General features: G+C 38.2%; 1 protein-coding gene across 1 annotated transcript; it reads right to left on the minus strand.

The window, feature by feature from the left end:
• Positions 1 to 353: 353 nt before the first annotated feature.
• On the minus strand, positions 354 to 10,675 carry wipi2 (WD repeat domain, phosphoinositide interacting 2). The gene is made up of 12 exons (XM_039687774.2): positions 10,454 to 10,675; positions 9,372 to 9,454; positions 8,633 to 8,802; positions 8,425 to 8,521; positions 8,086 to 8,183; positions 7,897 to 7,989; positions 5,825 to 5,895; positions 5,606 to 5,713; positions 5,248 to 5,412; positions 5,022 to 5,129; positions 3,531 to 3,628; positions 354 to 1,063 (listed from the first exon to the last, which is right to left on the minus strand). Exons 1-12 carry the CDS (start codon positions 10,525 to 10,527, stop codon positions 951 to 953), a joined length of 1,278 nt encoding a protein of 425 aa, XP_039543708.1. The 5' UTR covers positions 10,528 to 10,675; the 3' UTR covers positions 354 to 950.
• Positions 10,676 to 12,794: the final 2,119 nt, after the last annotated feature.

The following is a 12,794-nucleotide window of genomic DNA, read 5'->3' on the forward strand; positions in this document are numbered from 1 at the left end:
CTCTTGAAACCACGTCCATCACTGGAAAGTTCCTTCTGAAACCAATACAATAAACACCTTCATCAGTCGCATGTACTACTGAGGTTACTTAAATGTTTGGAACTTAAAATAATAAAAAATCTTCAATGAAATCGGTCCAGGCCAAAGGAAGACACTAGGGCTAATTCAAAACCAAAAAGAGGTCTCCACCACTGCCAAATTGTTTAACCATAATGTGGCATGGGAGGGATTAATCAAAATAGAGTCTTGTAAAGCATGTGCACTTACAGATGGAGTAAGTCAGGGTAAAACTAAAATCCACCCTCTAAGCCAGTTAAAAACACTGTAAAAAAACAGTTATTGTAACCAGATCATGTTGTTAACAGATCATGTATATTGTTAATACAGGACACAAATTCACATCTCGGTGCCACTGAGCCACAGATGATTGGTAAGGGATATCGCAGACACTGCACAGTTGTGTGGTGACGTAGCAGGCGGCGCAAGCCAGTTCGCTTTCAATCACATTTGAAAAAGACACAAATGCACAACCACACGAGTGCTCGTCACAGTTCATGAGGAGAAATAGCCAGCAAACACATCAGAACCATCCACATGGAAGCAAAAGTTTTCTAGGATTTCTATTCTTGGCACAAGTACATGCAAAGCTAAGAGATGTGAAACCTGCAGCTTGGATTTCATATTTTGGTCTGATTAAGGACAAAACCTGGCATTAAAAAAAAAAAGGAAATCAAAGAAAAAAATTCACAAGTTTTATAAAGCCACAAGGGTGGGAGAAGGGAAACATCTATACGCAACAAGAGACAGAATAAGGCTACAGCTAGGCTTGCTTTAAAATGATCTCCGTTTTAATCCCTTTCTCTATCAGGTCACACATGCCCATAGCAGCACCAGAGGAGGAAACCCCGCTCTGCAATGTCACTCAGTCAGTTCCATCTTCTGCCAGTGGCTCAGTCCGTTTCCAGGATTAACGGAGGCTGATCGTTCTCTTCGTCCAGGTGCAAGGTGTTCATGTCGTCCTCTACTCCAGCGCCCCCGACTGCCCCCTGATCCTCAGTGTAACCTGAGACAACCAAAACAATACCAGGCCATTTTAAAATTTAGACTCTTTGTTCCCATAGACGGTGAAAGAAATGGACACAGCGGCCCCATTGACTTTGCCTGCGTTCCAGTCCACTTTTAGACATGCACTTGCCAACTTCCCTAAGCACTTCCGCTCGGGGGAATCCCTGATGCCATTTTGAAGTGCGTTCCACTTCATGAAGTGGACGAGGGAAGTTTATATGGTAAGACCCTCGTTCCCTCGATTTTGACCAAGCGAGTCTACTTCACATGTACACTTCAGGCAGTTCCATATAATGCAACACGATTGTGATGTCACCGCATCTCGTCTAATCATCATCACCAAAAACAACTCTATGCCGCATATGCTGCATTAAACAAATTCTTAAAGGGAAAAAAATAATAATTCTAAATAATAAATAAACTCCATAGCTGATTCCAAGTGATCAAGGGCTTAGGACGTTCCACTTGCCCAATGCAGTTTCCGCCAGCACATCTGAGTGAACGAGATGGAGGGAAGTTAGCCAGTGAAGGGCATGACAATTTTGGACTGGAACGCAGCCCTAAACGGAGAAAAGTGAAGTCTATTAGAAGCACTCACTTCCTGATGGCCTCAAACTGAGCTTGACGATGTAGATGTGACGTGAGCAACCTGTACGTCTACTAGTAGCTGTGTCAAGAGGAATCTGAATCATTCCCTACCAAATCTTGCAGAGCCGGAGATTGTGAGTATGAGCTGTCCATGAGCAGCAGCAACTTTATGACTGTCTATGGGCTTCTCCTTCGACTTTGTCGGACTTTATGCCTCCACGTCACCCCGATTGCACTTCCGTATCCTGTCTATACAGTAATTTCTCAACTGTGCGACAGAGTCACGTGTTAAGGCGCGCGTTTTTCGTCCGCGTTTTTCAACACGCTTTTTGTGTTCACACCCAAGCGTTTTTCGCTGACGATGAGCCGAGTGAACATGCAAATTCATTCCCTGACATTAGATGGCCCTTAATGTAAAACAGAAATAATAATAGAATACTGTACTAGGGTGATCATATTCATGTCTCAATGTTTTATTATGACAGATTAAAAAAAAACGAATGAAATAATGATAGAAATAATGTCTTCTGTATTAGAAAAATAAATATATAAATAACTAAAAGAAATGCCTCCAAATGCAACAAAAAATAGCTCTCACAAACTTACAAAAATGAACTAACAAAATCTATTTATATCTTTAGTTTTCATCCTCTTTATCCTGTTTTTCTTCCTCATCCACCTTGCTTGCCCATCTATATTTTGCTGTAGAACTGATCTTTCCCAGCAGTTTTTTTGAAAAACAGGACATTTTCATCACTTAAAAACAGCCAGGACAGGACGTGGAAACAGGGCATGTGTAAAGCAAAGTTGAGATGTTGCCCAGAGATAAAAACATAGCACTAGTTGTCGGATGAACAGATGCACGAGAGACGAGAGTTGTCGTATTTCCTCGCGTTTAATAAAACCACTCAAACATTACACTCATCCTCATAGCCTAAATGGGGATCGAGCGAGAAAAAAAAAACACACAAACAAACATCTGGTCACAATAGAAAAATAAAATAAAAGAAAGAATACAAAGAGTCGGCAGAGCGGTTATCTCCTCTCCTCACTTGTCAAAATCTAACTGACATTACGCACACTATGCGCAGTTCTCATCTCAACTCAGATTTCTATAAAGCACAAAGTGACCGTTTTACACATGTCCCGGAAAAACAGGACTGTTGGTCACCCTATACTATACTATTATTACAGAAATACTAATATAAATATTATCATATAGCTCTTTATGCTCCGAGACCAGCAGCTCAACATTCATCTTGCCCATAGTTATCTTGCCTTGTACGCTATCTCTTCTTCGCCATATGTGTGCTCGGCAAGACAAGTTGTGTTTTACTTCACTTCAGAAGTACCAGACACGTGAGCAAACCCGCCAATCTCATTGGTCGGATAGGTTTTTACGCAGCGCGTCAAACCAAAAAAAACAACCCGAGGCGTTTTCTTTTTTAAAAATCACGCTTTTGCGCGTGGCGTTTTTCGCGTCGGTGTGAACACTCATATTGGCGCCCATTGTTTAATCACGAGGCATTAAACGTCGACGCATATCGCGCGTAAACAGGCCTTTATGACGCAATCGTTAGCCTATTTGTACAAAAACTGATTCTACGGGACCATAACGTAAGATACAAGGTAATGGAGCCTTTTATACATTGTCGTGTTTCACAATGGACAAACGGAGTCTTTAAAGCCGCATCATGTAAATGTAAAGTTGTTTGCTGTCAAAGTGACGCCAAAATGAATGGGAGTCAATGGAATGCTAACTGCAGGTGAAGGCCAATGGCGGCCCCCAGATGAAGCTTCAGTTTCCGGCTGATGGATTATCCCCTTGTTTGTTCCCCCTCTACACAGTTATGTAAAAGAAAATGAAAGTTTCTTACCTTTGGCAACAGCAGCACTGTAGGTCTGTGCCACGAGTGGCCGGTCGTGAGTGGTCTGATCAAGAATTTCATTCGCTGGCTCTACACTTCCATCTAACCTAAAGTAGGAAACACATTAACATAGGGGGTTAATGTGTACACATGACAATTCATAATTCACATTGACCGATCAATATCAATATAAGGTATTTTTTAATTTAGAGACTGTAATTGGAATATCTGCAATATATGCAAAAAAAAAAAAAGTTAAGCTTGTAATAATGTTTTTAATTCCAGTGGTACTGGTGGATTTCTGCAGGAGATTCGAGCACGTCTTTGCGTCATTACGTCACATCTGTACACAAAGTAGAGTCTCGGCTAGTATAATCTATATTGAGTCATTACGTCACATCTGTACACATAAAGAAGGAGTCTATATTGCATGTGCAGATGTTGGAGGTGGATATTTATAGCCTTTTCTCACAGCTCTTGATATAATTAAACTTATCAATTTGATCCAGAAAGGTTCAAACGACAAATCACCAGTGACAACAGATTCACCCGCTGCAAAACGCAAAAGACTTCGTTCGGACTTCGAAGTGAAAAAGAGACCGCAACCGGACCAATGCAAAAACAATAACACTATTGTAATAGTGTTATTGTTTTTGTAATAGTGTTATTGTCCGATACATATCGGAAGGATATTACATGTCGTCACGCAATGCTGACTTTTTTAACATTAACAATTTAAGAACAAAGTGTAATTTGCACGGTTTTACGTGATATGATAACTTATACGCGATTGTTAGATTTAAGTTGTCAGCGTGATTTACTGCATGATTTTTTTCCAGTTGGTCAGAACCAGAACAAAGTGGGTGTTACTTGTAAAGATTACATTTTCCAGTAAATTAATTATGTTGGTCATACTTCCAAAAAGAATAATCTATGATTTTGAATGTCCGTATCGACACCGGCGCAGTGACTGACAAGACTCACACTCTCCTCAAACATTGTGTTCATCCACGCTGTGCCGTGTCAAGGGTGTTGAAGTACAAAACACGTAAAGTTGATAATTCCGCGAATGACTGCAATTGCAGATTTCGAACAGAGAAGGCGACAAAGAGCAAAAACTGCAGACTGCAGCTTTAAGCAGTACAACTTTTGATAACAATCAAAAATGTTTCTAAGCAGCACATCAGCATATTATTATGATTTCTGAAGGATCACGTAACAGAAGACTGGAGTAATGATGCTGAAAATTCATCATTGACATCACAGGAATAAATTACATTTTAAAATATATTTAAATACATTTTTTTTTATCTCAATCGTAATATTTCAAAATACTTTTACTGTATTTTTGATGAAATAAATGCAGCCTTGGTGAGCAAAGGAGACTTCTTTCAAAAAACGTTTTAAAATCTTACCGACCCCAAAGTTTTTAAACTGTAGTGTATATTTAGACCAATGGTCTGATAGATTATGTTTCAACCTGATAACACTGGATCTCACTTATGCTGTTTCATTAGTGTGCACTCTCCTCCCTCCTGTGGGTCCAGATTGTACAGGTAAAGATAGCCATCGGCTGCAGCCACCAGCAGACGTGGAATCTTCTGGATTCTAGAAACCAATCACAAGCAAGATAACCAGAGACCTTAATAGCAACCAGTCTGAAAGCATGTCTAGATTGTATTAAAAACTTAGGTCTGGTGTGCTATTTCAGAATGTTTTTTCTCACATGGCCAGAGCGCAGATGTTCTTGTGACCTGAAAAGGGCAGTCTGACTGTAGCAAACGCCCTTCCTTGAGTGAACATCTCTGTTACGTGTGCAGGCAGGTATGTTGTAGAGGCCATCAATACTTTCCCAAAGTATCCCGTCCAAGTAGTGGGCTCCTCCTGAGGCCTATATGAGTTTGAAAATGACAACATGGTTGCAAAATAAAAATGAAATATGTGCCCATAATGCATGCTTAAATCATGCTCTAACAGGATTTTATCAATAAAAAAGAAGGATGTACAAATTCACAGAAAGAAGTGAGAAGGTCGTCTGAAAAAAAACCCCAAACACTTATTTCAGTGGGCCTTATTACACTGACTTCTCTCTCTGGGTCTCCAGCTTAAAAATATGAACTGTCTCGGTGTTGCTTGAGGCAGACAGATAGAGTCCGTCCATACTGAAGGCGAGGGAACAGATGCTCACACATCTGTTGAGGGATAATTATTACAGTAAGTGCATTGTTTTCATTATGTGTGCTTATCACATTTCCTGGCTATTTGAATAAATACAAAACAGATTGAAGAATATAGTTAACTACCTCTTTACTCCCCTCCTGAACTCAAAGATCTTTTGGCCCTCTGGAATGCAGAACACACGGATCACGGTTCCCTAAAAAAACACCAAAGAGAGGGATTGAAAAATTAAACTAATTAAGGTTAACTCTTAATTCATTATTCAGCTCATTTAAATACTGAAGGTGTAACAATGTAACAATGGACTATATTGAAAGCATTACTATTCAGTCAGATTTGTTTTTAAATTAATTAAATCTTTTATTCAACAAGGAAGCAAATTGCCCAAAAGTGACAGTAAAGACATTTATAATGTTACAAAATATTTCAAATAATTGTTCTAAGCACTAAAACTGTTTTCAACATTAATAATAATAATAATAATAAGAAGAAGAAATGTTTCTTGAGCAGCAAATCAGCATATTATAATAATTTCTGAAGAATCATTTGACACTGAAGACTGGAGTAATGATCCTGAAAATGCAGCACAGGAATAAATCACATTTTAAAAATATGAAATTAGAAAACAGTTAGTTAATCTCAATTTAATCTCAATGAAAGAATGACATTTAATCTTTTACTTGAACTATTAACCATAACACAGTATTAAAGACCAATAGTTACCTTCATAGATTTTTTACAATTTTTTTTTTTTTTGATAATGAAGAATTCTGTGAACATTTATGATTGACAAAGCAAACAAATAGTTCAGAGTTTGGAATTGATTCACTGAATTAATTACAAGTGAATAATGTGAAAACTGGCATATCGCCCACTTTAAAAACAAAACTCTCAACAAGTGTTTTAAAACACACAAATTTGTATCACTATATTAATAGGGACATTGAATAGACTTCCAATGATTTTTATCAGGTTAATGATATTTTCTATCACCTAACCCAACCTCTACTCCTACGCCTACCCATCCCAGAAAGGTGAAAAACACTAGATTTGGATAAAAAAACAACAAGTTTTGGCCAACTTATACGCCTTTTTAGCTAGTAAGGACCAGTTCAATGTCATTACTAATCAGTTGTAATGATATTCCACTATATTTGTAGCCCGCAGCACGATTTAATTAACGCTGAAAGGCAGTATGGATACCATGGCCCAGGTTTTCGCCTCATTTAGGGAACCAATCACAGAACGGGGAGGGAGCAGCAAGACGATGAAGACATCTATGCCACACACCGCAGTTTGTTTATATCTTCAAAATGGCAGCAGACGCGAAGCTACCTTTTGATGCAGCCTTAAATATTGTTCCAAGTAGTTTAGAATGCAAGTTTATTTTGAAAAAAGAGCCGCTTTTGCCGTTAAACTTCGCGAGAACCCAGTCGTTATTGTTGTCTCGCCATTAATCGCCCTAATGGAGGACCAGGAACAGGAGGCGGTCAACCTTGGAATATCTGCCGCTCAGCTGTGTCCCGAGAAAGAAAATGCGATTTATATTGTCGATACCAACTTCTGTTCGGCAGTCCCGAGGCCTGGATGAGTGCAAAGACATATTAGCCACAGAGTTGTATAGTACCAACCTGGTCCGTCGTCGACGAAGTCCATTTAACTTATAAATGGTAAGTGGTATTTATTAATATCATATTGTCATTATGCCTGTAGACTACCTACTGTGGTTGTCACAGTGCCACTAAGTTGTGTTGCTTTGCAATATCAATATACAGCTACCGCTTTAGTAGCATAACTTTCAGCTGTGCACACGTACCCGATTAAAGTTGTTGACTTTAGTCATTAAATAAAATTTTTTTTTTTTAACTTGTGAAGTACAAGCGCAAACAATTTCCAATGCAAATAACAACTTCAACATCTATGTTAGACTGTACTTAATACTTGGGTTTTTCTAATTGAAACGATTGGCTATGAGCTACGTACAGGCGCATTTGATAGACATTCTTAACACCCAATAAACGGCGCCGGGCATTCGTAAACCACGCCTCAAATACGAGAAATTGTGCATGTGGTTCCCAGACCCAAGTCTCAATGAGAATTGGGTCTGGCGTTAGCCAGGCTACTATATTTGGACATTTGGCCCTCACAAGTATAACCAAACTCGTACACACACACACACACACACTCAAAGCTGTACCTTCTCAGAGGCTGTGGCCAATTTAGTCCCGCTTGCATCAAACGCCAGTGCTGCTAGTGGGCTATCATGGGCAGGGATCATGTTAGCTGCCCTCTGGGGATGAATATCACACATAGATTGACAAACTGCGTTTAACACAATCCCTTAAAACCATAATCATTGCAAATCATTAAACTAAATAGCACTTACCAGGTTGACCGTATCAAAAACTTGTACCTCCCCAATTGTTGCACTTCCCGGATAGGCCAAGTAGCAGTTGTCATTACTGATTGACAGGGCACATAGTCCTATAGATGTTTAGTGACATATTAATAATCACAAATTAAAAATCTGTATGGCAACAACGAATTGTTATAACAACAAGGCCATTACTATCTGGTCACAACATAATTTCCCAACGTTTTCAGTTCCCCAAATATAAATAAAGCACCTAGACATTATGAAAGAAGAACCTGCAGCATGTACTTCCACATGAAAAGTCTGGTATTAAACAACAATGATGTACTGACGGCAAGCAGCGTTACCCACCGGAAGGATTCGGAGGGGTCTCTCGAATGGTATGTAGTACTTTCATATCCCTAATGTTGTGGATGTATAGTGACTCCTCTAAACACACTATCAATCTCTGTGGAAATAAAGCAGGTTTGCAACATTCTCAGATAGTCTGATCACGCTTAATAAAATAAATACAATACAGGAAACATGCATCACAGGAAGAGGGCGTCTGCTGACTCACCTGTCTGTTTAGTTTCACAGCCAGTATAGTGTTTGAGTAGCTGTAGTTGCATATCTCTGTCCCTTTCTTGAAATGACAGACCTTCAGCTTCCTAGGTGCCTTAAGGCTGACAATAGCGACAAGGCTGCTGGAGAACAATCTCTCCACGATGCACACATCTTCTGTGTCGGCTGAGGACAAATACACAAGAAAATAAAACATGTCGTATGTACTTCTTCAAGTACTTTGAGTAAGAGTTGCTGAGGCCCCAATGTTGAAAAACATTAGATTCCAAGGGCGTATCATAACTAACGATTTCTGACTGGCTGCTTTGAAAAGACTACATCCAGGGCCATTACTTTTTAAAGATTAAACCACAACAGTCATGAAGACAAGCTTTATTCTGGATTTAGCCATTAATTATTTATTTTTTTTAAAATGTACAATAATATTTTATTAAGCAAATTGATGAAGTGCCATAATTGCGGTATAAGATATATATGGTCCCTGACATCTAAAAATCAGGTTAATAGTTGGCCTCTATGGATACAATTTCAGCACATTCAGCACCCAGGACCAGAACTATTCATTTTTATCATTTTCAAGGACTCCCACTTTTCAAATAGTTTCTACGCCTCTGATTATCTCTGACCTTAAGAGAGAGCAGAAATACATCATCAGCCCCTTCAATCCCCCACTCATATCACGCCAAAAGGCATGAGTAGCCATGCTGTCAGTGATTAAAACTCAAATAACTTACTACATTCATAGATCTGTTCCAATTTGTCTACTGATGACAAGGAGAAAAACTTGTACCCAGACTTGGTACCAACAGCTAGGGATCTGGAAAGCAAAGAGGTAACAATAATCAATTGCTACAGTACACAAATCCACTTTTTATGGTCTACTGGTTTGCTTGATGACTAAAACAGGTTGTTGACATGATGGTGAAATGTGTTAAAGGGGCATTTTGCAATCCTTGTGGTGCAATGTTTGAATATAAAAGGCTGGAGACATTAAACTATTTTAGAGTAACGTTAGTGTTTTATATGTTCTGTAAAGTTGAAATGTAGCAGCTGTTATAGCTTATAAAAACACTGGCAGTGTTGTCTAAACAATAAGCTTTGACTAACTTGTCAGCTGGTTAACTTACATGATTTAGAAAATTAGACGAATGGCGTTTAAAAATAATAAAATGATCTATCTGACATAAAAAAAACACCCTCAGAATCAAAGGTTATTTTGAAGGCATTTAAGTTACGTTACTCGATTGTTGTTAACATTTGAGCTACTTTTGCTGTGTCGTCCTAGTTTGGAAAACACAGCTAACAGCTCTATTTATCACTTCCTAAATACGATATTCCAACCAAACTTTGTTTGACATTAAGAATTTAAATATTTTACACCGTTAGGCGAGCGTAAAGCTTTGCAGAAGTACAAATACATCATTTTTTGTTAGCATGGACGCTAGTGCTACATGTCTCGTGCGTGAATTTTTGTCTGACGTTATTTTACAAGCGCAGAATTGGGGACTGATTTAATTAAAGCAAAGCGCCATTACCACATCAGGGGGAACTGTTGGGCACCAACTTATTCTAACCGACAGAGGGAAATAATAGCAGTCAGTGTTTTAGCTGGTTAGCAGCACGCTTTGTCACCCTATGTCTGCACTGCACGCGAGCGAGGAGACACGACACCGATAAAGGCGCTGCCTGCAATTATAACGAACGAAGCTTCGCGCGACTGCAGTGCAAATTATTCTTTGATTACACCGACAACATTGTGTTGTTTTCGTGTAGATGGGCTGTTAGGCCAGCAGCAGTGGTGTGATTGTTTTCTTACGTGTTATCCTGGTTAAAGTTGGCGAAGAGCAGCTGGCTGCAGCCGGCCTCTCCGCTCTGACTGGCCAGGTTCATGGGCTCGACAACATTTACAGATAAAGCCGAAGTAAAAGGGGCTCAAATGTGGACTAGATCAGTGAAATCTGGGGTCGTCTCGCACTGCCATAAGTTCCACCCTCTTGTTCCAATGAATGTTGTTGTTTTTCTCCAGCCACTGTTGCACCTTTTCGTGCGCATGCGCAGTGGCTGTTGCACGCACCAGTGTCGTCCAAATTAAAGGGAAAGGCAATGTTTTTTTTAATACTCCGTCCAAATTAAAGGAAAAGCAATGTTTTTTTTTTCCAAATGCTTTGCATAACGTATACCCAAACGACCACCTAAATGTGAATACACAACTATTTTTTTTAAAAAATAAACACACAACTGGGTGTTCTTCAGTAGAACGTTTTGGGAAAAAATGTTTGATCTTTATTTGATATGGGCATAACAACAGCATTGAACAAACCAGATTGTTTTTAGCGTTAAAGCAAAAACTGCTTATTTGCAACACTTGTCCGTAGGAGGCTACACAGCCACAGCCAACTTGTTGAAAGGGACTAAATGTCAGTTTACAAATAGATTTTTAAAGCTCTTTTAACATTTCTAGTTGTAAATTAAGGTAATGGGTCATCTTGGTCAAGCTTACTTTGACTTAACTTGCTTTCAGGGAACAGTGTTTTTTTGACACCAATGAATTTCTAAGGCCTCTAATTATTTTTAAATAAAACTTTGCTGAAATAAATGGTGCACTCTGATTGATAAGTGAAAGGCCTTTTAGTTAAAAAAAATGGTTGTAGAATGAATATTCTAGGTTGTAGAATAACTTTTATATTGTTGTTAATATTTTAATATGAACATTGGACTAAAGAAACTTAGGTTTACTTAAATATCCACATGATTTTTTTTTTAGAAAAAATAATGGTAAAATGTAAGTAAATATGGCACATTAGGCTTTAGAGAAAAGTTTAGCTATTTGTATTTTTCAATCATCAAAAACTACAGAGCTTTAACTAAGCATTTAAATTCAGTGTTGTGCAAGTTACTTCCAAACTGTAATACATTAGGTATTACTTGTTACTGTTATTTAAAAGTAATTCATTACCTTACAATATTACTGTTTCAGAATTGTAATGCGTTACATTACTCATGTATTACTTTTGAGTTACTTTCACCAAAATAACTAAGTAGAACTTAACTTTGGGGCTGTAACGATATGCAATATGAAACCAAAATCGCGATTCGCCACACGACTCCGATTCACAAACCTACAGAATCGCGACACACCTCTTCCAACTCCCAGCGTTATTCTCCTTACCGTCCAGATCCAATGCTGCCTTATCTTTAAATTAGGCTATTAGTATTATTTGAAGTTAACATTATAAAATACGTAGACCTACACCACAAAACTAGTTGAGGATAAATTATTTAAAATTGGGGAAGTCCAGCATTATGGACATGACATTTGCAGTCAAAACTTGAAATAAAAATTCTCAGAAAATACATGTATTGAAACGTATATAGGCTACTTCCTTAAATGACTCCAGACATTAGACAAATATCAGTCTGTTTTATTTTTAATATTAGGGAAAAGACACACATTCATGCGTGACAAAAAAATAGGAGGCAAAATATATTTTTTGTAATTCTGTTAATTACACTGCGCAAATCGGATGAGGAAGGGTTGGCTCTCTCCAGTCTCCATAGAACTTAAAATATTCATTTTATTTTAGTTTTCGTGTTCGCATTTATGAGGAAAAAACAATGTTACAGACGCGACCGCTCTGAACTGGCACTAAAAGACTGCTTTAAAACTTTCACACAGTCTGTTGCCTTTAAGAAGTAAAAGCAGACAATACACTGTAATACAACTGTAATACAAGCCTCACTGAACATGTAACGAGTAAAATATTACTGAAAAATGATTAGTAATGCCTTACACTACTGCGTTACAGCAAAAACTAATAGGCTATGTTACTGTAATGTATTACTTTTGTAATGCGTTACTCCCAACACTTTAATCTTACTACTATGACAATATTTTTTGCTCAGTTTGGGCCTCTGAATAAAACTGTTTTTTTTTTTGTTTTTTTTACCTCCTCTGATGTGAGCAATATGGGCCACAAAATCCGGATTTATCAAATATAATACAAAACATATAATGCATATGCAAACTTTTCCTTAAAATGTTCTTCATTTTGTCCACAGCTAAATGTGTCAGAGTGTTTTTGTGGTGTTAATTTACCAGAGTCAAAAAGTGTTGATTTGAATAGCATCAGCACACCCAGTGTAAGTCAGTCAGTGGT

Source organism: Pimephales promelas, chromosome 3 (genome assembly GCF_988280905.1).
Source record: "Pimephales promelas chromosome 3, fPimPro1.hap1.1, whole genome shotgun sequence".
In the NCBI taxonomy this organism is placed as follows: Eukaryota; Metazoa; Chordata; class Actinopteri; order Cypriniformes; family Leuciscidae; genus Pimephales; species Pimephales promelas.